General features: G+C 38.5%; 1 protein-coding gene across 1 annotated transcript in view; it reads right to left on the reverse strand.

The window, feature by feature from the left end:
* The window catches only part of ASZ1 (ankyrin repeat, SAM and basic leucine zipper domain containing 1), a 35497-nt gene extending 27610 nt beyond the window's left edge, over positions 1-7887 (reverse strand). Inside the window, exons 1-3 of the mRNA XM_065741508.1 lie at positions 7780-7887; positions 6378-6474; positions 1059-1181 (exon numbers count right to left, since the gene is read on the reverse strand). Coding sequence (XP_065597580.1) covers positions 1059-1181; positions 6378-6474; positions 7780-7887 — 328 coding nt within the window. The remainder of the gene's footprint in view (positions 1-1058; positions 1182-6377; positions 6475-7779) is intronic.
* Positions 7888-26451: the final 18564 nt, after the last annotated feature.

A 26451-nucleotide genomic window follows, 5' to 3' on the forward strand; every position in this document is an offset into this window, starting at 1 on the left:
TCAGTATCTTCTGTATTGTGATGTCTTTTCTTGACCTCCCCAACAGAATGAAACAGAAGGAAAATACTATACTTGAAATAGGAATTAATAAGATGTAAAAATTGACAAAGGAACTGTTATTACCTAGAAGTTCCACTGAATTCTTGTAGAAAAACCTGATCCAGCAGCACACTGAAGAATAGTTTTCACTTAATATAAAATTTCTGCTCTAGTTTTAGAGAAGTCCACATTTTTTTCCTATTAATTAGACAGCTATTCTGTAAGCATATTATTTCTTCAGTTACTCTCCAAGGGAGGAAAAGTACTGCTCTTCATCGCCTTGCAAAACTCACATCTGACCTGCACCTGTGACTGTTAGTGTGTAGTCATTAAAAAATAATTTAAAAAATAACCCCTATTACCTATTAACCTAAAATCCACTACATACTTATTATTTTAGTCTGAAACAAGTCACAGTGCAATCGTATGGGCAGGTCAGCTGGCAAGTTTGAAAGTCCAACACTGCAGTGGTTGGAGAGCAATAAATTGGTACAAGTGCAGAAAGAAGAAAAGCATGTGTGGCCTTAAAGATGAATCCATAGCACACATACAGTTGGAAAGCTGAACAGAAGAATTGTATTTTTGAGTAAAAAGAGTACTTCTGTTAGATTTAGAAGGGATGAGATAACGTCTTCATTTAAAAACAGCAGAGAGTAACAATCAAAATTTGGGATTCTAGCTGTTTCCTGCAGGTACATACTTCATAGCAGGATCAAACAAAGGACATTTTAACTCTAAAACATTATGCAAGAATTCTTGAACAAGTACATCCTAACTCCATTTTTAAAGAAGTGTTGGGGATTGGGAGGTAGAAGGGGGACAGAAAAAGAGACAACGAGGAAACAAAAAACTCCATTAACTGAATCCAGAGGAGATCCAAGAACACATTTTTTAATTTAAAACTACTATTTATAGTTCAAAATTGGGAAATCTAGACTATGTCTCAGTACCACTGTGAACTTTGTTGTTTTTTTTCCTACATACACACAGAAAGAGAGTACTGGACACTTCCATCTTACCTATTTCAAAACATGCCTTAGCACCTCTGTCCAGAAGAAGACGTGCTACTGTATAATCAGCCACACTGGCAGCATACATCAGGGGAGTCCATCCAAACTGAACATTAGCTTCTATGTTTATACCTGTCAAAATAAAGATAGTAACATTTTAGAAGTACACCAAAATAAAGATGCATTTCGTAATCCTCATTCAAATATGTGTTATTACAAAGGGTACACTTCTTTTGCACACAGACCTAGTGAGAGGACTTCACGTGGTACATTTTCATTTCATATATACATCTTTGTCTGAAATATCTGAAAACAACTTTTAGAACTGGCCCAAGGAAGCCTAGCTCTCAATCCAAGCAGTTAAACACAACAAGAAAACGACACTGAACAAACAAATGTGTAAGCGATAAATTTAGCTGCAAAAATAATTTCAGAAGTACACAAGACTGTTTTTTTTTTCCACTTAGGTTCTACAGCTTTTCCTCAATCAACACCCCCCCCTCCAATATTTTCATTCTTAGCAAACCATGTCAGAGCAACTTGTCATACTATTAGGACCATACTGACTAAGGTTTTCCTACTTCACAGTTCTTTTTACACTCTGCTTTCCAATGTAGCTAAGCAGCAAATACCAGTTTTGCATTCCATACTAACAAAATATTACCTTAATAGACAGAAATGGAAGATAGTGCAAGATTCAGTCAAAATAACAAGTTCTGTCTGTTAATCTGTATAATGGCCACAGCTTCCCCCATGGCTAAAACTAAACATGCCAGACCTCCCTCCCAAATTCACCAAAAACTAAGCCCCACACCCAGCAACTTATCTAACAACTTTCAAATCAAAACCTCTGTACATTTTCATAATAAGATAAATCACTCCTTCACTAATTCCTCAAACATTATTTCCTCTCTAGTATGTAGTTTCCATCAGCTGATTCCATGTTAGTTGAACATGTGATTATGTTAAATTAAATTAAAGCTAATTAAAACTTTTTTACTGTAGACAGTGGGAAAAAAAAATCCCATCCTAAAATATTTCTGGTAGTTGAGCTATGTGTATCTTTCTTTGTGCAGGATGTCTATTTACTTTCCCTGCCTTGGTAGCTTGTCAAAGACGTGATCACTGCAGACGTCACGAAGCCATTAAAGCTGAGGGAGTAAAAAGTCACAGAATCAATCCCAGAGCAGTAACTGTTCAAGACAAGGAGTAGTATAAGTAATCAATAAGGAAGAAACATTCAATGAGTGCCAGGTATTGAACCACCCTAACACCTGCCAGCCACGTAACCTATGATCAGATCTTTTTAGTAATGCTACATACAAACTACAGTCTTTACCACCACAGCATTACGGTTTGTATGCAGTATCCACAGCCAAGTTCCACAGAGAGACAGTCACATCTGAACTTCCTTTCAGACACATCACTTAAAAATTTAGGAAGTTTGATATCCAACAGTCCACTGAAGTAGCACTAGGAGGAAAGAAATATTGGAAAGCTGGCACCCCCAGCATTAAGAAGTCACTTTCCCCCTTTTGATGAAAAGCAGTCCAAGTAACTGTAGCTCGCACCTAGAACTTTATTAATGAATTTAAATAATAGTGACAAAATATCTACTTGGCAGGTATACAGACTTGCTAAAACACCTGAGATGGTGTTTTCCACATTGCCTTCCTTACATGTATAGCAGGTACTAACTGCCACAATGCTTTTTCCAAGTCTAGGAACGGTCTTATTTGGAATGAGACACCAAAGCTGTGTTACAACTTATTTAGCATGCACAGTCTCCTGCAGTCTTTCTACTGAGTGCCTTGAAGCACCATGTACTCTGGAAGTTACAATGCAAATAGCTATCCTCATTGGAAGAAAGAGAAAGGACAACTGAAATAGTACCAAGACACACCTAGTTGCATCTTGACTGCATGGTTATAGTTGTTGACATCTCCCAGTACTTGGCACTCATACTCTCATTACATGAGCTTATCTGAAAGCAAGCAGTGTTCATCTGGTATTTAAAAGGGTTCTTAAGAAGTCCTATAAGGAAACAGTGAAACTCAGAAGAAAAAAAAAAATTGAAAAAGGCAGCACCACAGTCCCAGGGATCCAACCAGTATCACATCACTCCAGTACCTACAGTTGCTGGCACCCAGGAACCTGGGTCCCATGACCCACGGCTGCAGGCCTACTGCTGTTTCAGATCCTCACTCATTCCCACTGACAGCAGCAGGGATACATGGGCCACTGTAGCCAAGGGTCACATTCCAGTTGCCACCACAAACGATGCTACCTCCAGTTGATGGCATCACAGACACACACTCTCCAGCCCATGGTCTGGCTCATGGTTGGCATGCAGACTCCTAAGTGTACACACTTGCAAACAGTATAGGGTTCATCACCCAGGAAAAATAAATCAGAAATAGGATTGAGTAAGAAGATAGTAACTGTGGTCAGACACAGGGCACAGGGAGACAAATGTACCAATCAGCAATCTATTTACATGCAGTCTTTTTATCCCCTTAACCATCTCTTCTGTTTAACTCTCAGAGGCAAAGGCTCCTTCCCCCAGCTCTGGTTTCTCCCCTAAGCATCCTTTATGTCCTGTGCAATCCTCAAATGCTCGTTCCTTACATTCTACAACGCGTCCAATACACATGAGCAGTAGCAGCACTGAGAGGTGCTACAACTGGACCTGCATCGTGGGGTTGAGGTCCTCTGGAACAGCCCTGGGAGTCCCTTTCCTTTGAGTCTGTCATCTGGGTTCCTCCCACCTGCCACTGCCACTCTGAACTCCTTTGTGGACATAAGCAACAGAACTTTGCAGTCATGTAACCTAACACAACTTACGCACAGGAGGCAAAGCACACATGACATGCTTTCTTATAATGTGATTTCCAGACTAGTATCCTTCTCTTCAACTAGACATGCTCTACAGCTGAAATGATATGCAACATGTGAATAATGGTGGAGCAAGAGAAGAATTACGTTCTTACTGTAACTAGAACAGTTGAGGGACAAATTATAAAACCTGCCTAACCCTGACCATTGCAGGGGGATTGAACTTTTGATCTTTAAGGTCCCTTACAACCCAAGCCCTTCCACAATTCTTTGAAAACAACTGGTACAGCAAAATTTCTCTGCCATTAGAAGTACTCGTTTCTTTTAAGTCTGTCAGCACTTAGTGCTGCGGTTCTACAATACCATAAAGCTGAGTGAGTTCATTAAAGCTGCCGATGGCTCTTGCTGCTGGGACAGCTATGGTTCTCATCTGACTTGGGATTCAAATCCCAAACTAGCTGCAAAGTTGTTAATTCCCCCCTACACACAGTTTACTATTGTTGCAGTTGTTTGAACATGTTTCCATATGACCAGATGAGTTCCAGGACACGTGCAAAGACAGGACTGGAACAGACTACCAAACCAATAGTCATGACTAGTTTCATCTTTGAACAGCATGATCTACCATGAGGTCCTCCTAATTTTTAGTTCCATTTGAGGAAAACAATCATATGGATTATACAGCATTAACTATCTTACTTCCAGAACAGATTAAATTCCAGAGTCATCTTATCATCTTCTACATCTTTGGATTAATTCTTAATGATATACACTTCAGAGAACTGTTCTTAGTATGTTACTATTTTATAGGAGGAATAAGAGAAGACATGGCATTTGTCCATTTCCTAAAGGAGCGCTACAAAACTCCCTCAGCATTACTGATTCTTAAAGCTACCATTATGCAAGCCAAAAGACAACATGTTCTTGTTCTGCCTGAAAGAACGTCCGTAACTGTTGCTAGGAAATGCCATTCCAACACAAACCTGGAGTTAGAGCACAGGAAGCAAGACTCCTACAAGCTTTACTGAACACAAACTAAAGGCAGCTTTAGAGGCAAAAGTTTCATCTCACTAAGCACTGATCCTCCATTGGACAACGTTACCTTTCTTCAGAAACACTTCCCTGTAAGAAAGGCATTATGTTCTACTGCTCTGAAGAGACCATGCTGGATGTGTCAAAAATTACTGTTAATCATCATCTTAAAAATTGTACAGATTCTCCTGTGACACTCCACTGTGCATTTTAGGGGACAGGATACCAGACTACAGGAATTTTTGTCTTGACCTTACATTCCTATCATCATCTTCCAAACAGACAGTTCATTACGTGACAGGCATCAACACAAAGGTCTGATCTGAGCTATTACTGTTTCTCTGAAGTAAAAAAGGGCAAAATGTAACTAAACAGTTAAAACAATCTAATGCACAGATATTATTAAAAATTCTAAATAAGAATAGTTTCTTTCAATGCAAGACTAAAGATGTATTTCACTCGTTATTATTACCTTTAACTTAATGCTGATCTAAAAGAAAATGATTCCCCACTGTGATAGAAACAGTTTCCTAAAAGAGCAAGTAATGTCACTGCTTTAAAACTCAGGAAAACCCAGTGCTAACTAAAAACTTTCTTCCAAGCATAAGACATTTTCTCAGAGAACAAACTCTAGGCTACTATATTCTGCTTGCTTGCTGAAGCAGAACTTCCTGACAATTATCACTAGGCAGGTCAACTCAGCCACGCAGCTTCTGATTGCCCTGGATGCTTCAGTTAGTGATCCAATTCTCTTAACACTAAATAGCAGAAACATTACAGAGTAATACTGAGTAAAAGATCAGGAAAAAAAAAGATTTTAGTTTTAAAATAAACAACCTCTTGGAGACAAATGGCACACAAATGCTATTAGACCCTCTGGAATCATAAAAACTTTGTCCAGCTGATGTTGCCAAGACAGAAGGATTATACATGGCACACACCAGAAACGTAACAGTGCTGTGAGTAAAAAAGACAGAATTCCCAAACTGAAGGAAATGATCTTTGAGGTCCTTTTCAACCCAGGCCATTTAAAAAAATAAAAATAAAAGCTTCTAACATCCTCCTGTGCAACACTCAAAGTAACTATCTGTAACAAACTAAGAACCCACACTAAATTCTCACTATCAATTTAAATTACCTCAGTTTTGGTGTTCATAATGGGTATTTTCAGTTAAGGATATACTTAAAAACAAAGAAACACCTTATTTCATCGTATGTGCACCATAGTTTATTCAGCTTTCAGGATTCCCAATTGACCAAATAAATATAAATTAGAAGGAGCTTCCTGAATATCACATTGAGATGCTGAAGAAAGTAATTTTGTTTTACAATCTATATTGAAAACATTCACATATTTCTACATTCATCCCAGATACTGCTTTGAAGCAAGAAACTTCAAAGCTTTAGAACTCTTTCCAAGTTCAATTAAATATAATCAACATCCTACTTGACTTTCATCACCTGAGTTTAAGAGCTCTTCAATAAGTGACACATCACCACTTGTCAGAGCTTTCTGAAACACATCCTTCTGGTCTGTCAGTAACATCTGATCCACCTGCTAGACAAAGAAAAATTAAGTCAAAATATGGTAACTGTTTCAAGGTAAAATCAAACAGCTTGATTTCAGTATAAAAACACTACAAATCTCTGTGAGACACAGCAGAGGAGAAAAAAAGCATAGTAAGACACTTTCACTCCACAAATGCAACTAAATTCCTTCTCTATGGATGTGATATCCTCCTATAGTGCCCTAAGGTCTTCTTAACTCTATGTTATTTTAATTCAGACTCCTTTTCATGTTTCCATCATAAAGCAATGCTGCAACTTGTTTACTTTTTTTTTTTTCTACGCGTTTCATATACTGCAAAGCATGGCATCGAAAAAAAGAAATCTACACTACAATCAGACATAGAAATAGCAATCTGAGGCAGTGCAGCACTGTGCTGGCTTAAGACCGTGCTTAAACCACTGCTGGAAAAGGGTTATTACTCCTCTTTACTGCTGCAGTGGTTGAGGAATTTGTGTCACTGTGCCATCAATGAGTCGTCTAAAAAATGATTTGGCCAAAGGTCCAGTTTATGAATCAGACTGTTGCCTGATCCATGCACCTTTCACATGCATATTGTATGTTTGTTCTAGATTAAAGCCGCAGAGGCAGGCTGCTGCATTACGCAGATTATATGCAATTAACACACCAATAAATTACATATTTCACAGAAAATTCTTTAGTTCTATTACGACAATTTAGAATTTTACAGCATACTGTCATCTCCCTCTCCCATAACTTCTATAAAGGGATAATTAATAAGTAATTAATGTCTATCAAATTGATGGTAAGAACCAGGCAATAAAATAATTTAGACTTTTTTCCAGTCCTCTCAGCCAGCGACTTCCACCTCTCACACATTTTTGGATAGGAGCCTCGTTTTAAAGATCAAGGCCCAGGACAACGTGAGCACAACCTCCTGCAGACAGCCACTAATTCCCAGCACACAGCCAGCTCCAGCCAGGAGAAAAAGCCACGCAGGCCTCCCTCTGCTTAACAGCATCACCACCAAGCACCCCACGTCCATCAAGCGCAGCAACCCTTCATGTCTCCGCAGTAGCAAGAAACACGTTCAGAGCCTTAAAGCAGCTTTCCATCCTCACACTGAAATAACGACGGGCCTGCTACTAACAAGTGGAAAAAATATTTTACGTAAGAAGACAATCCGCACAGACGACGCTGCGTTTACCCCCAGAGCACGACTACTCCCCGACACAAAACACCCACAGCCTCGGCTGCAGCCGTGGCCCCTCACGCTTCCCTGCCCCCCCCCCCCCCGCCTGCTTAGCTGCAGCCGGCAGGCAGGCTCCGCCCGACCTGCGGCTCCGGGCACATCACGCCGATATCCCAACAGTCGTCATCGTCGCTGTCGTAGTCCTCGTCGCCCCCCGCTGCAACGCGGGCGCCCCACTCCACGCTGCACATGGCGGAGCCGCCGGCACAGCACACGCGTGCCCGTCACGACGCGGCGGCGCCGGAGAATCACGTGACCGCAGCGCCTTCCCGCGCGACGTTGATCGAGGGCTGTTAACTGGGCGCGTCGGGGGGGTGGGATGTGTGTGGAGAGCTGAGGGCCTGGCGTGCCGTCCTCCGCCGTCTGAAAGCCGTGGCTCTGCTTTTTGGTGAAGGCAGGGCTCGCCTAACTGGCACGGGTCCTGCACGGTGTAGTCCTTGCAGGAAAGTTCATTTCGGGGAAGTTGTTTTTAACCCATTAAAGTGCCACTGAAACCGAAGGTGGCTGCAGTGTTTCATCCTTCTTACCTTTTGCCTTTTCATAAGCTGCAGTGCATGGCACTGCTTTGCTGTGTAAGTGCCTTACTGTACAAGGCAGCTTTCCCCCAAATGGGAATTTGTGGGTTAGCTAGAACTTTCATGCAGCATACAAAATGCTATAAAACTCCCAAGTGTTCAAAGCAAATAAATAGTAATAATCGTGGTATATGTGTTCCACTCATGGATTCCCAATGTGGTTTTTCTACCCTACTCTACTCTACTCTACAAGTTGCTATTCTCTAACAATCTGCTTGCCTGAACATAATATGAAAGTCAGGATGACTGGAGGGGGAGCTGCAGCGAAGAGTTAGCTGCAAATTTTAAATGAACTAGCGTGAAAAAAATCTTCTAGTTTTGGAAGAAATAGAAAAAGGGAAATTTTCATGCAGCCTCCATGAAACAGAAGATGCTAAAACTGAGCCAACTTTAACATATACCATTATATAAGCCTTATATGCTTGACTTGGATTCATTTGCATGCACTAAATGTCTGTCAAAATTAGTCTCATTTGCTGGATTAAATATCGTTGTAGCCATTTCAGTTCTTATAAAATTGGAAATTTGATTCTCATAGTTCAGTGTTTTTGTCACCAGCCTGAAAACTTGCTTCATGTTTTGCCTGCGTGTGGGAAATAGGATTTATGGCATAGTTGTATAACTTCTTTCAAGCTGTATGGGTCTATTAGTCTTCCAAATTATGGACTCCAAACCCAGGATGAAGCTTCTGTATTATTCTTTCTTTGGCTCAGCTGTGTTAGGGAATAGGAGCTTGCTAGTAAAACCTGCATCTCTTGCTGCTGAACTCTGGAAGCAATGGAAGGTGCATTTTTACTGCTGATCTGATGCATGGTACATGAAGCGTGGTTCTAACAGGTTGTGTCACTATCTGTAGATTCCTTATTTTTCACGCAGTGCTGATTATTTGGTGCTGAGTATTTGATGTGATTTGTTTGCCTGGCTTCAGGTTTCAAAGCTTGAGACCTGTTGCTTTTTCACCCAATTTCTGTGCACCATCTCTGGTACGATTACAACATCACGACACTTAAGATGCAGCCTACATGCTGCTTCTTTGTTCAAAGGCCACCTCTTTTCAAAGGTCACTTCCAATAACAGCCCAGATGGTCCCTAGTGCTCCAGAAAATAAACCCTTTTGAAACATTAGTGTGCAAAAGAGCCCTGCAGCCAGTGCACCAGACAGCTGATTCAAATGTGAATATTATGGTAATGCAGGAACTTCCATCAGGTAACCTCTCATTGTGTGTCTGTGTGGAGCTGTGAATCAAACATTGCTGTTGATGTGGACACTCCCTCTTAAGTCTTCTTGCTCCTGTTCATTTGTGACCTTGAAGTCTGTCTCCAGTTTTTCAGCAAACCAGACTCTGTGATTTCTAGTGTGGTAAGTCCTGGCTGCCATCCTTATTTGCCAAATATCAATATGTTTTTACTTATTCTGGTGGGAGCAGTTCCTAGCATCTTTTCCTCTTTGCTATGCTGTACTCATTTTACATGCAAGAGGCAATTATAAAATGGTTCAAGCTGGGAAAACATCTCAGAATGATTTCCTGTATCACACAGGGCATCAAAACAAGTGCTAAAAGACAACTGTTGGAAAATGAAACTACCTTATCTGCATGCAGCCTAGCTCCATGTACTTATATGTCAGCCTATACTACATATACCAGTTAAAAATATGGTGGGTAGTATGAATAGTAACCACTGCATGCAGTGAATATGAGTATTCTTGTAATAATACTCTTTTACTCTAAATAAAGAACTTCAATATACATTCAGCCTTTAGCCACCCTCCTTGCTGGCCATACTTCAGCTTGTTTTCATTTATCAGCTGAATTCTTACTTCATTACTTTCTGATGAATAGATTTCATTTGTTGACTGAATTTCTTCTGTATTTTTACCTATACCTCATGTTTTGTCTCGTATTGGACTGATGTATGGGTAGATATTTATTCAAACATAGATGCCAGAGTATTTCAACTGGTTTAATTTCTTCTGTTTCAGACCAAATGGTCTGGAATGAGTAAACGTTTAAAAACTTTGATGTTGGGAAAGTAGTGTTCTTGGGATGAGAATCAGAATTAGTAAATGTTTAAAGAGAATGACTCTGTGAACCTTAACTACTGCAATAATGTTCTACTAACAATGTAGCAACTAATAATTTAGAGATTTAACAGCAGTGGCATTTTAGTGGCAGTCTACATAATATTCTCAATTACAGGTGCTAGTTAGAGTAAGTCCATGTCCTGTCAGAATTATTCTTACATAATTTCCATCTGCAGTGACATTAAGATACAGAATCACTGAGTTTTTGCAGTAACTAGTATGACTCTAGCAAAACTGAATTGAACTGTGGGATAACTGATAAAAGGTCTTGACCCATTCCTTTTGTGTTCTAAACTGTTCATGCAAAGGGGAGGTCACTGTGCATCTAGTAGGTTCTCCAAAAATTAAAGTACTGGGTTACTGTAATGTTCTCATTCCCACAGAGGATTAGTCATTCTGGGTCTAGTGAACTGACTGATTTCCAGTAACTGCATAGTTAGGGGTTGGTGAATTACTAGCCCTGAGAGACCCCTGTGCTAGTTCTGTGACTAAGGGCACAGTGTCATACAGGAACTTGCAGAATTTGCAATAAAGTCCCATAAGGTAGCACAGTTGATTGTATCTTCACAGCTCACATTAATCAAACAGATGCAAAACAAAGTACTTCATAGTAGTTTAGGTTTTCTCTGTCCTTTTCAGTAGACTTGTATATACCTGTAGCATCTTCTCAAGGTACTTCAGGTATAGAGGAAGGCTAATGTTACAAGCATTTTGTTTTGACTCAGACTAGAAGACATTTATTCTATAAAAAACACTCAGGTGCCATTTCTGTGAAATCACTTTTTGCATTAAACAAGTTTGAAACAAGTTTGAGTTTCCATCCTCAAATTTTGTTTTGAGCTGCTGCACTACAGCAAAATGAACATAGTGAAGTCATTGCTCTAATGGACTTATAATAGATGGAAAGCAATTTATTTTGGCTGTTTTGCTACTGAATTCTTGTTATTTATTTATTTATTTTTTACAGCTGTGTTCCTCCTGTCCACTTAGCCAAATCTCTCTGGATAGTATGTGATGTAAATTTTTCTATCTGCTGCCAATAAATTGCTGACTATAAATTGTATGCCAACTATTTTCCTGCTTGTAAAAGTTGTTTGGTTTTTTTGTTTTTTGATTTTGGGTTTTTTTTTGGTAAAAGCATTAAACCTTTGTCTAAATGAAACTGCATAAACTCTTAAGCGATTTAAGGGAAGGGATTTAAGGATTAAGGGAATTTACAGGTGTAGTGTGAACAAGAGTATTTTCAGGACTGCCTTGATGCCAATGTCATAAAATGACTCTTTTTACTCTAGTAATGCCTAAAAAGGCTAGGGCAGGAATTAGGATATTGAGTATATATGTATATATACAAATATAAAAGTCAGACATGTTTTGGTTTCTTTCTGTGTAACAGAGAAACTTTGGTCTTTATAGCAAGTCTGCGTCAGTGTGATTCCTGCTACAACTGGGTGCAACCTCTCAATCAAAAATTCCTTATTCCTCCACTATCTCTACTCCTTTCTACACTATTTCTTCCCCTTAATCTTAACTGCCTGTCCTCCTGCTTCATTATCACGTTGAGGAGGGTGAGTAACTTCTCTGTTTCAGACTATTCACTCTCTGCTGACCCTCTTGCAGCCATTTGGATTATATGATCTCTTAGATTTTTATGCTTACTAATAGCTGCTTAATGATAAAGTAAATGGTGCTATGAACTTTCTACTTCCCTTTATCTTATTGCTTTTTATCAAGACTGAAGGTTCAGATATTTCAGTGTTTTCATAAATGTAATATTTTGTTAGTTGCTATGAACACGTTTTACTCAATTAATTTAGGAAAAGGGACTGAGTCAAAAGGCTGTTGTTTGTTTTTGTTTTTTGTAGCAAAACATGCAATCTAAATTTTGCATGTTGAAGTGTCTTGCTGTTACGAAAATACATGAAACTTGTGATTCTTATTTTTTATGACTACTGGGGCTGTTCATCAGTAGTCACAGTGGCAGTGACAATTCCCACACATTTACCAGCTTGAATACACATAGTCCAGCTTGAATCACGTTAGTACATAAGATCCCTTATATATCTTTGTATCCTTTTTTCTCCAGGTCTCTAACCAGTGATATATTACTCCTTCATTCAAAGTTGCTATTGATATAGATATAATGGTTCTTTTGTTACAAAATCCTTTCGTTAGTCCCATTAGTTTGAGGATGTGAAATATCAGAATTATCAACAAACATCACTATGTTAGCAACATCTTTCTAATCTGTACATTAAAATTCTCAGCAGTTCCTATCCACTTTGGTATTGTAAAAATGTTGTGAATCCATCCTATAAATGGGAACTATTCAGGTTATCAAATACGTTGATATGATTGACATATTTTCTTCTCCGTTAATGTGAATGTGTAAGCTGCCAAAACAACTACTTGCTCCAGATTAACTTCTCACAACCTTTTCTACAAAACTTCTCTTGCATTAAACTTGTGGGATGCCAATTACCCAACTTAAGGCTCTGCAATGAACTGCTTTACTTCTACAAAACACTAGCTATGAACTCTTCAGGGTTTCAGGGTTTCTTTTGTTTTTATTTTCCATACTATATGTTTGGAGTTTATCTCTTTTATTTGAAAACACTAGGAAGACTGGCAACTTTTTGTCTTGTTTAAGGAAAACAAACTTCTCTAGACATGCATGCAGATGGTGATATGCCTATCTTCATATTCACTGTGAAGCTCACTTCTTGTCTTTGTAACCAGGTTGTGTGTTACAGGATTTGCAGGGTCAAGGTCATACCTTTTGTAGCAAAGAAGGTGGAGTACTTTGCTGCTACCTGGTTTTTATTGTAGATAAACTAAGGTCAGGCAGAATCATTATGGTTTAATGAACGCAGGTTTAATTAATTTATAGTTGGGTATAGGAAACACAGAGTTATCTCTGGATTTTTAGAACTTTGGGACAATATACATATATTTTTCCAAGTTCAGAAGTTCAATAAGGCAATTGTTACACTCTTGTCCAACTCTCTAAGCATATTGTTTTGCTTTGCCATGTACCAGATATGGCAACTGTTTTGGCAGGACTGAGTAGATCAGTGCCTTGTTTCACTGGTAAAACTAGATAAGCAATTCAAATGAAGCCATCTTCTCCCTCTTTCTTCCTGTGAGCTCAACATAGCAGCCCTACTCTAACTACTTTTTCTTTACAAATCACTTTCCTTCTTTTCATGCAACCAGCTGTTCAGTGGTTCTAAGAGCAATTTGGTTTCGTGGGAATAGATGGAATTTGTTCCAGAAGTAATGCCTCATTTATTTCTATGGAAATTGCAACAGATACAAAGAGCACAATAGCACCATTTGATAAAGCAAATTCCCAGCTACAAAACAGTATTTTTCTGCATAGTAACCATTATTAGCTATCCATTTTCACCAGCAACAAACAAGAGCCTATATGCCATGCTCATGTCGGGCCCACAGTCTCCATTGACACTTCTGAAGTGCACCACCCACTGCCTCACTGTGCTCATATCCACTGCTTGGTCATAATCTTTCAGCATGTGTCATTAAATGTCAATGGGAGCAATTTTTTCCCGCATATTCAGTGACACACCTTTGCTTCACATGTACTTTCATCTCAGATGCCATTCTGTCAGACTGCCCCTTTGATACCATCTGTCACATGGCAACAACACATAATGGAGTATTGGTGGGAAGGTTCAACTTCTACTGCCATGCCACCAGCATCCTCCTGTGAAGTTGTGGACCAACATAATAAAATGGGAGGCATTACTTTCAGAGCAGCCCTCATATAATTCATGCTGAAATTGTTATGTTATGTACTTAGTCTATGTAGTATATATATAGTGCAACTATACTAAGTTATATGTAAGTTATATATACATCGTACAAACTATTGATAGAGATGGAGGAAGAGAAAAAAGAACTGCTGTTTACTGAACAGTTGCTTAAGTTTGCTTCCTTAAAGCCATCTCCAAATTTAGGCCTTCCCTCTTGCTCTAAAATAGCACTTGCAGATTGCCAGTCAGTAGTGAATGATGGAAACATCAACCTGCTGGTCTGGGATAGCACAAAAGTTTAGAGTACCTGAGATTGATGCACAAGGAGGTTGTTGTGCTGTCAGTGGTTACCAATATTTTACATTGGGATTTCTACACCCACCTAGAAATAGTATTGGAAGTCTTGAGTTTCATCTGTGGAGCTGTTTTGGTTTTAGCTTGCACATCAGAAAGTACATTTTATTATATGTTAAATTACTCTTTTTTTTCCTTTGGGGGGGAGGGTGATGTTCAGCATGGTGCTTGTCCAAACTTCAACTTATATGTTTACTTTTGTAAAGTACCTCAAGATCTCCAAGTTAAAGCAAATATATAATTATAGGACACTACATTAAATGCATTAAGTTTTGAAATGATGAGTAGAATCTGTGGGCTGCATAAATTGGAATGTTACACTTCATAATAAATCTAATAAATGTCAACACATTCACTTCTGGGAATGCTTTTTTGTTTGTATTAATAACTTTCTTTTTTTTTCTACATCATTTAGTTTAACTATTTTTGTGCATGTTGGACCCATTCCTTTTACAGTCTTACAACAGAACTCAGCTGTACTGCTTTACAAATTGGCTTCAATAAAGATTATCTAATTTGAAGTTTTGTTTGTTGCTAATATAATCTGTGGTGTAATGCAACATTCTAAAGAAACACGCTATTACTTAAGCCTCATCTACAGAAAATGCCACTAGCTGAAGTAAGTGGAAATCTGGTTGCCAGTCACAGAGATGGCAGTTGTTAGCACAGCTGTAATCCTCACACAAATCTTGTTGAAAACTTTAAGAAATGCAGACTAAAAAAGGTGTTCCTGTTCTTACCCTTGAATCTGAATCCTCCAAGTATTTTTCACAGAGCTGCCTAGCGAAGTATTCATGCTTCCTGTTTGTGACCTTAGTTTTTTCCTTCCAGCTTTATATATCAGACTGCTGTGTATCAGATTCATTATGTGCTGGTTTTTGTGCTGTGATCAAACAACCTAAACATATGATTGCTGTGTTGAATTGTTAATCCAATAATTTTGTGATCCTGTATTAAAACAGCAACTACCTTTAAATGGTATTAGGGATTTTCAACAGATGATGGCATAAAAATGATATTTTTTTTTCTCCAGAACACCTGAGGAGTAGGGAGGAATATCATACTAAGGCTTCTAGAAGCAATGAGTAATTATTAAGCCACTTTCAGTGATACAGTTAATGATCAAAATGGCAATGAGAAAGTACAATGAGAACAGCTGATGAAGTATAAAAAGAAAAGAGGCTGTGTTTTCCATTTGGTGGATGCAGTGTACAGTTAATTGTGTTGCAACTGATTTCTGAAAATAAGCATAATTAAAGTCATGGTGTAAGTGAGTGCTAGGTGTCATCCATTGATCCACATATCACTAAAGGCTAAGGAAGATTTTCTATTGATTAGGCTGAGTTTTACATCATGACCTCAGCTGTTACCATAGTTTGTGGGAAACTTAAGAAATATCCTGCTTGTTTTGGTTACATAGGCTGTTGTTTACCTTTCTCTGTCTTCATTCTTTCAGAACTAAATAAATAAATATTTTGCAGGAATATCTGAAGTCTTCTGAGTTTTGCAAGCCTCTGACGGGTGTGGATCCTGGCTCCAGTTAGACTGAATGATTCAGAAAAAAATGTCAGACTCCTAGAAGAACACAGGATATTTTTACAGGGAAACTCCATGTCTGAAAGTCATAGATCAGACAGAGAAATCTCCTTAGTTGCTCCTGTGTTGGGGCAGAACTAAGCTATACCTGTTAGGTAATTGAATTTCTCGTGTTATTTATTCCTGGGGAACATGCCAAGTAGAAATCAACAGATCTCTGTGCTTTTATAACTGATATGCCTCCCAAGAAAATTTCAGCATTCCCTTCTCATGATCTTTGTTATATGGAGTATATTTCTTCTTCAAGGTGTTTTAGATCAGCTTTTTTTCCCTTGCATTCATGAGGCTCATTCTGAGGGTTGGCTATGTCTGGAGAATGCTAAGATATACTTTCTGTGTTTGCATTTAAAAGACAGCCTCCTTTTTTTCTGCAAATGGAATCTGTTTGCTGTTCCTGTCTGCTGAAGCGGGATATTTATGACAGACTATCATCTCAGGTTCATTTGGTATAGAGAACATGTTATACTGAGTTTAGACACTTGATGTTCTAGCCTTTGTTTTAGTAGTGAGTTTTTCCCCAGGCATTTGTGTTTAGAATACAGACATTTGTAGTTAAACAAGGTGCTTGAATGGTAAGGAGATCTTTCACTTCTTAAGAAAGCCTCCTCCTCATACTTTCAGTATTCAGAATTCCTATGATGTTTTTCAAGAAAGATAAATTGGTTTCAGGTTTGTAGTTGGTATTTTCTCTTCTCTTCTCTTCTCTTCTCTTCTCTTCTCTTCTCTTCTCTTCTCTTCTCTTCTCTTCTCTTCTCTTCTCTTCTCTTCTCTTCTCTTCTCTTCTCTTCTCTTCTCTTCTCTTCTCTTCTCTTCTCTTCTCTTCTTTTCTTTTTCTTTTTCTTTTTCTTTTTCTTTTTCTTTTTCTTTTTCTTTTTCTTTTTCTTTTTCTTTTTCTTTTTCTTTTTCTTTTTCTTTTTCTTTTTCTTTTCTTTTAAATGGTATTTTTTCCCCTTGGTACATACATGAAGTCAAGTGTATTAGCCATACTGGTAGAGTTTTAGCTGTGTATTTCAGCACAGTGTCTATTTAAAAAATCTTTTTAAATTGCCTTTCTTGGCTTAATCTTTGAAGAATAGAACACAAAGTTAACTATTTCTGTTACTGCCTTTACTTCTTTCTAAAAGTCACAAACGTCTACTTCTCTTTCTAAGTTTGCTCTTATGCATCCCAGGTATTATCCTCCTACCCTCCCTCACTGGGTGGACCTGCTCTGTCAAAAGCATGTTTGGCCTGCTTTACTCAGAGGAGCAGAATACCTTGGCTGGCTGAGGCTGGGGAAAGGATGAGCTGAAAGAACTTGCTACTGCTTTCTTCTGTTAGGTTTTCTAATGATCTGAAAGCTTGTCTAACCTATTTTGTTGTATCTTGATTTCAAACTAGAAATAGTATTAGGAATGAGAATGTCATTTTCTACATTTTTGTGTACTTGAACAGAATTCTGATTTGTTTGACTGTAGGTGCTACTATAGAAATGATGAAAATTACCTGTATGTTGATGGAAAAAATAATGTGAAAAATCTCTTGTTTCTGATTTTAAGAATTGAATTATTGTATGGCCAGTGGATGCATAAGTATGCCTATTCCTCATTTTCTTTTCTTTCTGGTACTCAGATGCTGCTCTTTATTTTTCAGCATCAGGACAGTCTGAAGTGATACCATATTTCCATCTGAATTAGATTGTCTTGACTGTGTTAATGCAAATTCTTTAGTTTTATGCAACCCGATGCATGTGACAGACCAATCTACTGTGTTGGCTAACCCTAGCCAGGATCCTGTACAGGATAGTATGTAATAAAGGGTACAAATACAGTAAGGGTTTGGTTCTTTTATAGACTTCATATCCAATGTTGCCTCCTCAATCCATATAAATAGAGATTTTCTTAAGACAAAGGGATTTCAGACTCTGCTGAATAGCTGCTTTAAATATATTAAATATTTCGCTTTCTGTGTAAATATATGTCTGTGTACTGAGTCTTCAAGAGTCTTCAACAAAGTCTTAGGTAATAGACTTTCACAGTTCATGTTGAATAATTAAAGAATTTCCCCTTACACGTTATGCAGAAGCGTAAACATAAGTGCAAACATAAGTACTTGATATTCTTTGTATTTCCCATATAGTATTTCAAATACATTGTTCTCTATCATTTTTTGGTTTCTGTGAAAAGATAAATAGCTGAGATTGAAACAAGTATTAGGTGAGAATTTTTTTCTTTTACATTTTTCTGTATAATTAAATATTTTAGTTACTTGTTTCTATATCATAAAGTAGGCTTGCACCTTGTGTGTTGTCCACTCCATTTTCATTTTGCTGTCTGCAATTAAATCCACAACTGTTTTTTTCCCCTCTATGGTTTTATTAATTTATGACCCATTACATTCCATTACAGTGAATTAATAGATCATACTGTTCCTTTCATACTGGCATAGGGAAGTGTAAATTAAGTTTTTGTATGCCAGCAAGGAACAAAGTCTATAAAAGGGCAGAGTAATGAATTACTATTTTTAATTTCTGCAATAAATATGATTAGAAATAAAACTGTTTTTCTGCAAATATTTTCATTTTCTTAAATATTAAAACAAATGTGTCAGTAGTAGCTATTTTTCATGTATACCTGGCTTTTTCAAACTCTATTTTAATAAGTAGAGGAAGTATTGTCTTTTTTAATAAGAGTTTATTTGGGTAACAGTTACCTATGTAAACCAATATTAAGAAATATAATCATTCTTACTGTTGCTAACTAATTACAGAAGCCCTTGGGAAGGAAAATAAAAATGACTTATAAAAAATCTTTGTAGATTTTAGAGTCTAATCTGAAAACACTTTCTCCCATAAACTGTTTATAACTACTTGAATCTGTTGTTTCAAAGTTCAGGGCTGTTAAATGTGTCCTTTTGTCCTGCTTCCTGTCAAACCTCAATCTCACCAGCTCTCCTCAGTTTTATATCAAAGAAAACAATGGGATTATGCATTCTCCTGTTCCACTGTGGGAAGAAAACAAAGACATCCAGCAAGATTTTTCCTTTTATTTTTTTTTCTTTCTTCTTTCATCTTTCTTTTCAGAAAACAAAACAAAACAAAGAACAAAACAACAAAACACCATTCCTGCTTTGGGTTCTAGTAAGCAGTTCATGATTGTGAGTGCTCAGTTGTTTTCCACTGGGTGAAACAACTCTAGGAGAGCAAACCCTGGAGTTCTTGGTCAGAACTTAGTAGAGGTGGATTTCACCATTAGTTTTTTAAACTTTGCAAACCTCCTTAATCTGTAGTTGACTGGCTTTTTATTCCTTTGCATGTCACTATGTAAAGTTGATTTCTTTAATAATAGTAAGTGAAAAGCCAGGGTCTGAGTTGCCTTATATGATGTTAACATCCCTTGCTTTCTTATTTTTGCAGTGAAATTGTGGTAGCCAGTAAGTCTTAATTTTCTCAGAGCACAAGGCCTTCAGCATTTGGAGGTGGGCAGTACTGAATTGCTCTGCATTTTACTTGCAGCAGTGAGAGCCTGGGCTTAGTGATCAAATCTTAAGTACTGGTAGCTTAGGAATTTGTATTAAGATAGTGTCATAGGGATTCTTAAATCTCGGGTTCCTTCACAAGTGAAGGAATATTTACTCCAATGAGATCAGTGGACAACTTCTTGAAGTCTGAAACTATTTTGCTATTGTTATCATTGCTTAATATGATTATTACCTTTCTGTAATGTAAACTTGTGAATTCACGAACTGTTTTGTAGAGAAAATAAATCAGCTGCTATTTTCCAGAACTAATGGTGGGTATCTCTTACTATCACTTTATTTCCAGAACAATCCCAGATTTAAAAAATTTTACACAAGTTTGAAGGTCTAGCTTTTAGCCATCAAATATCTTAACTGTCTATTTAAAATATGGCTGTGCCTGTTTGGCTTAGCACAAGTGGGTGCAAGAACCCATTTTGAGAAATAGTTTTCACCTCATATAAATTTTCCATTGTGTCCAATGTGAAAGGCTTTTAATTAAACTCAGTAGTTTACAATATTCAGCTGTCAGCTGCCATGTTTGGGAACAACAAAAAAAGCCATAACTTCTCATACTGGCTAGATGAAATCCTTCATGAAAATTCCAGTCAGCAGGTCCACAGCAAGTCCAATCTAAATCTGAGGCTTTAAGCTGATATCTTGAATTCAAGCATTTCCTCTAGAGATGGGATCATCGAATCATAGAATATACTGAGTTGGGAGGGACCCACAATGACACCCAAAAATAAAATCCTGTGTCTGAAAGCACTGTCCAAATGCTTCAAGCTCTGTCAGACTTGGTGCCATGACCACTGCCCTGAGTAGCCAGTACCCAACTACCCTGCATCAGGGCTGAGAATGCTACCAGAAGTGCATGGAGTAAGGGGAATTGTGTGTCAGCTCCTTCATCTTCATGTCAAACATTGTCTTCATCCTTGTTTCTTTCAGTGAGCTCAAACTCCTTGGAGATCCTCAGAGGCGTGGTTATTTAAAGTTATTTTTCTTTTTACTCAGAAGTAGAACTTCCTTACTGGGGAGACCCTTCTGTGCTTGTTTGCAGAAGTAATTTTAGATTTTTTTCAGTAACATAGAAAACACCAAGATCTACTGTACTTCAGTAGCTTGAATAATGGCATTGTTGACTCCAAATTTGTTCCATTAAGATCAGGAAATGTTGAGATTTGTATGAAATTATTTTAGGCAAGAACACTACACATAAGACCTACTTTCAAAAAGCAGTGAATTGAGGATTCATTGCAGCATGTGATTCATATGGCAGATTTTATACAATGTTATTTTTTACTGCAAGATTTCAGTATAGAAGGTGCAAATTTCAGAGCCCTGTCAGGAACTCAAGCTCTTGCTCTTTTAATCAGTTGTAAATAATTAGGAACCTTTTCCCATGTGCTAGCTTCAATAACTATTGTTGCTCAGCTGTTTAAGGCAGCAGACGTGCTTCTTTTTGAATTGTAGTTAAGTCTTGGACTTTTGCCCCTCTAATCTCAATAATATCATTGTTCTGGGATTATTACATGACAGTATGAAGAGGAAGAAGTTAAAACTATCTTTGGAAACATAAACCTTGCAAACTTGTCTGGCTTGGCTTCTCAGTCTCCTAATTCCTTTCACATTTATTCTAGACTGAAAGCAAACAAACCCTGAAGTCTTTAGAAAACCTTCTCTAACTCATTTTCTGCTGCAGCTTCAAAAGAAGCAGATATGTTCTATGAAGTGTGAAGAGTGAGAGCGTCCTCTCAGCATCTGATAACTGTTCTTTCATACTGTTGCATCAGCTTTATTTAAAGTTTTCCCTTTTTTATTGGCTTGATTTTTTGTCAACAATTATTGCTTTTTCCTTTTTTTTTTTTTAAAGTGCAGATGCCCTCTCTCCAGGACATTTCTCATTTCTGATTAAGCTGCATCCTAAGTGACAAAACCTCTCACGAATCTTAGTATTAATCAGAGTTACTGCCAGTACAGCTTTCATCATTTGAACAATTCTTTTAGCAGATATGCTTTAAAATCAGTAGCGTGACTTTGTTGCATAATTGAGCCCAGGATCTAAACTTCCTCTTCTCAGATATTAGTTCCTTCAGCACTATATATACTGTGAGTTTAGTCAGCAAAACCTCAATGAGTACTTTGAGACATCATGTAGCAAGTCCGATCAAGATTTCTTTTCAACAAATCTAAAAGTTTTTACTGGTTTTGATGCATTGGACATTGACAGTACAAAGAGAAGTGAGTTGTCTCAAAATTGTGTGCTGATGGATGAAATAATCAATTTATATTTCCCTTACTGTTCATCAGCAATTTCAAAATGCTTTAAAATAACTTCCAGTTTATCTATCGGTTCTTTCCAGTGCAATGTTAAAAATTTTCACTGAAAATTGCATGTTATTTAAAATCTTCTGAATAATCATAGAATGCTTTGGGTTGGAAGAGACCTTAAAGATCAAATAGGTCCAACCACTCTGCTGAGAGCAGGTCATCACCCACTAGATCAGGTTGCCCAGGGCACCCTCCAACCTGGCCTTGAACGCCTCCAGAATTGGGCATCCATAGCTTCTGTGCCAATATATTCTCCTGCCCATTTTGCTTCTCCAGAATAAGATAGATGGTAATTTCACAGTACTTCACCTCCCAGCTATTTACCTTTTATCGCAAAAATGTATGTCTGGTAGAAGATCTGTGTTGTCAACCAGAAATATTAAGCATTGTTCAAGACTTACAGAAACAATGTATTGAGTTGACTTAGACAGCTATTGATGATGTAGTGTGGGAAAGTATACATGACTCAGCTTGCCAAGAGTATCCACTGCATTTGGATTAAGAATATTAACCTCCAAGTACAGAAAGTTGTGGTGGTAGCAATTCTAGCAGCACTAAGACAGTGAATTGAGATATAGGTTTTGCTGGTGTGAATGGACCCAGCAACTGTGACTCTGACTTCTTCTGCATCTAAAAATAGGATTCTGTTCATCTGAGTTGTAATAGTATAACTAAAAGCGACTCAGAAACTGTTTACTTGGTAAATACCTGTGAATGCCACTGTAGCTTTTATCTTGGTTATGATCCAATTTTCATTATATTTCCTGGAAATGGAGAACGTCATCAGAAAATGCAGTATTATAAGCTGAAACTGACAAGCAAAATGAAAAGTGTTATCTTGCTAGTTTATCCACAAAGACAGTACTTTGGGAACTTGAGCAACTAAAAATGGATATTTGTAAGCTATTTTGTATAAAGTGTTTTTTAATATTAATTTTTATATGTACTCAGAGTTGACAAAGTTTTTTCATTGTTGCTGTTTCACTATTTTGAACCTTTTTTCGGATAATCTCTATCTTGACATGTGAGCAGCTTAGAAACAATGTAATTATCCTTTGTAAACAAAAACTGTTGTGTAAAGTCATACCATGTGGAAAGTTGACCACATCGCTTTCTCAGGTCCCTGAGAGTAGGTGTATGACAGGTAAAGGCAAGCCATCTCACAAGGGGTATTGAGAAGCTGTAGCTGACCCATGTCTTACGGGTATTCATCTAAGATTTGAGCTGAGGCTTCCAACCATTATTTTAGTTGCATGGAATGAGGAAGTGAACTCAGGTGTGTTAAGTCCAGCTGGGCACAGGAAGGCCTGATGGAAAGACCACTGTCAGGTTTGTGGGTCAAGTCCTCTGCTTTAATTAAAACAAATCTGATGAATAGGTGTGGCTGCTTTGAGTTGAATGAGTTATTGCAACCAATACAATTCTCAGTTAATGAAAAGATTATGAAAGAGTTAGGGATTCAGTTAACACAGAATTAATTTGTAGATCTGATTGCTTCAACTACTGACCAAAGGAAATAAGTTTTATTTTGATATCTGATTTCTTTCTCCCTGTCTGTACAGCATAGAACTAGGTTTGTTTGTTTGTTTTGTCAAAGATGTTTTAGTTTTCAGAATATCAAAATTACAAGAATGAGCAGAATACTTATTCATTTTAATCAAGAAAAAACAATCAGAGACTTAAAGTGATATGTCTAGAAGTTTCTCTGTGTTGCTTTCTAGGGAAATGAAATTTAGTATGATAGTGCTTTCTCTTTCTCCTCATAGCTTCTATCCCTTTGTCCAAGGATATTAGCTAATCAAAACCTTGAAATATCACACATTTCCTTCACCTTTCATGAAAATTGACATGAGATTCCTAGGGGACGAGCTGCACATAAGACAAGGAATGCAAAATTCAAGTTTGTGATTCTGTGATAGACAAAACTAATCTTCCCTCTGCCCTGCCTTCTTCCTCTCTTACCTCTTGACACAGTGCTATTTTTTCTTTCTACTGAGTTCAGCGTCTGCTGAAAATGCATTACCCTGGTGGGGTTTGAAGCCTGATGCAGCTCCATGCGCTGTCTTGTGTTCCTGGATGGAAATGGGGAAGGGCAGGAACTCTTCCTTCCCCAGGGCAAGGAAGAGGCCAGGGTTGCTGTCCTCAGAGAATTAGCTCTAAGTTGCCATGGCTGTGAAAGGGCAGGTCAGCCAGTCTGCTTCCTAGTGTGTGACTTCAGGCTGGCCACTGTACATTGGGTGAGGTAGCCCTGCCAGTTACTGAAGTGGTGGCATGGCAAACAAGCTTTTCTTCATTTCTCCTTCATGTGTCAGCTTGCTCACAAACTGATGCATAGGAAGTTCTGCACAAATGTGCATGGGAACTTCTTCGCAGTGCAGTGATGGAGCACTGGCACAGGCTGCACAGAGAGGTGGTGGAGTCTCCTTCTCTGGAGACGTTGAAGACCCACCTGGACACCTACCTGTGCAACCTGGGCTAGGGAGCTGCTTTGGCAGGGGGTTGGACTCCATGATCTCTGGAGGTCCATTCCAACCCCTACAATTCTGGGATTCTGGGATTCTCAATAACTCACGCTCACTACATTTTCTTCAGAAAGACAGTTAAATCAGATAGATTGTGGATGTGGATGCAATTAAGAGAAAAGGTAGATGTTATTATACCAGGCTGCATTTCTGTAGAAGTGAAAGATGGTTATATTAATGTAATTCGTAGATAATACTAAATTTGGAGGATTTTCAATCACTGGAGAGAACAGAAATATTACAGTTTATTCCTAGTCACGCTAGTGCTAATGATAAGTTTCTCATTCATGTCAGCTGGAGTATGTTCAAGATTATGAATAACCATTGTTCAAAAACTACAAAATGTTCAAAAAACAAAGGCAAGGAAATTTATCAGTGGAAACATTCAAGAAAAATGTCAAGAGTGAATTCTGTAAAATGCAGGTAGTTAAGATGGTGGGGGGCAGGGTTGAAAGTAGCTACAGTATTTGCAGAGGTACAAGGCACTTGCTGGTACTTGAGAAGCTATTTAAAGTTTCAAGAAGAAATGTTCAAAATTAGAGAGCTTGTCCTATAAAAGGTGGCAGAATTTTTCACGTAAAATAAATGGCATAATCAGCAATGACTAAGGTGATGTCTTTGTTAGTCCCAAATTTACTACAAATGTTCATAAGCCATCTTGGGTCATACCAGCAAGAAGGGAGATATTTTTATGGAAAATACTCCATTAGCCGTTGTCATTTTTAGTACTTTGGACTTGATCCACAAAAGATTTTACGTGACCAACATATGTCCCTTTCTAAATTATAAAAAAAAATCTAATCCAATGTGCAGCTTCTGCCTTTTTCACATGCACCAGAGATCCAGAGGCTGGAAAGAGGAAAAGTCCACAGCAGAGTGGTTGTATATTGCTTGGGCGGGTTTCCAGTCTGTCTTTAAATTACAGTTTACACATTTTCTAACAAAGTGAAATAATTTCAGGCACTTAGTTGGTCTGCATGTTAGGGCCCAGTTGATAGAAGTGATAGGAAATGTAGGCTCACAATGTCCAGAGAAGGGCAACCTAGCTGGTGAGGGGTCTGGAGCACAAGTTTTATGAGGAACGGCTGGGCAAACTGGCTTTGTTCAATCTGGAGAAGAGGAGGCTCAGGGGAGACCTCATTGCTCTCTTCAGCTGCCTGGAAGGAGACTGTCGTGAGGTGGGGGTCGGCCTCTTCTCCCAGGTAACAGCAATAGGATGAGAGGTAGTGGCCTCAAGTTGCTCCAGGGGAAGTTCAGGTTGGATATTAGGAAGAATTTCTTTTCCAAAGGAGTGGTCAGGTATTGGAACAGACTGCCCATGGAGGCAGTGGTGGAGTCACAGTCTCTGAAGGTGTTCAAGAACCACAGAGATATAGTTTATTGGGCATGATAGTGGTGGGCTGATGGTTGGACTAGATGATCCTAGTGGTCTTTTCCAGCCTTAACAAGGTTGTGATTCTATGATACTCTGGCATCCGCATCCTAACCTTATTTCCCAGCTGAGTATCCTTGTCACTGAGTGTGGAAGAGCACAAAGGCCGAAGGGAAGATGTTCACCTGCAAACCGGTGCCAAACGCGGGTGAGCCAGAGGAGCGGCTGCTGGGCGGTGCGTTGCGGAGCGGAGCGGTGCGGGATGCCGGGCCGGGGCCGGCTCCGCTAGGTGGCAGGATGCCGAAGGGCTCCGTCTACTGTCCCCAAGACAGGCTAGCTTTAGTCCTGCCTCTCCACATTGTCTGAAGACATGATAAAGTGTAGACAGTTTCCTGGAGTTCTGCCTGCTCTGTGTTTCTTACTGGTTTTGTCATTAATAAAGCGGAGTCGGGAAGGATCCATGTGAGCTCTGAGACGCAAAGGAGCCCGGTGCGATGGCAGGGAAAGGGGCACCCCTCTGCTGTCTGCAATCTGTGAGAACTGCTGAGGCAGAGCAATTCCTTATGAAATCACGGTGGGGCGCAGGGAGAAGTGGTGAAATAAAAAGCGCTTGCAAAGTTTACAAAGAGAGACAGCTGCTTTAATTGTAGTGCA

The sequence above is a fragment of the Cyrtonyx montezumae genome, unplaced genomic scaffold (assembly GCF_038088225.1).
Source record: "Cyrtonyx montezumae isolate F1298 unplaced genomic scaffold, pur_monq_1.0 scaffold_3, whole genome shotgun sequence".
Lineage (NCBI taxonomy): Eukaryota > Metazoa > Chordata > Aves > Galliformes > Odontophoridae > Cyrtonyx > Cyrtonyx montezumae.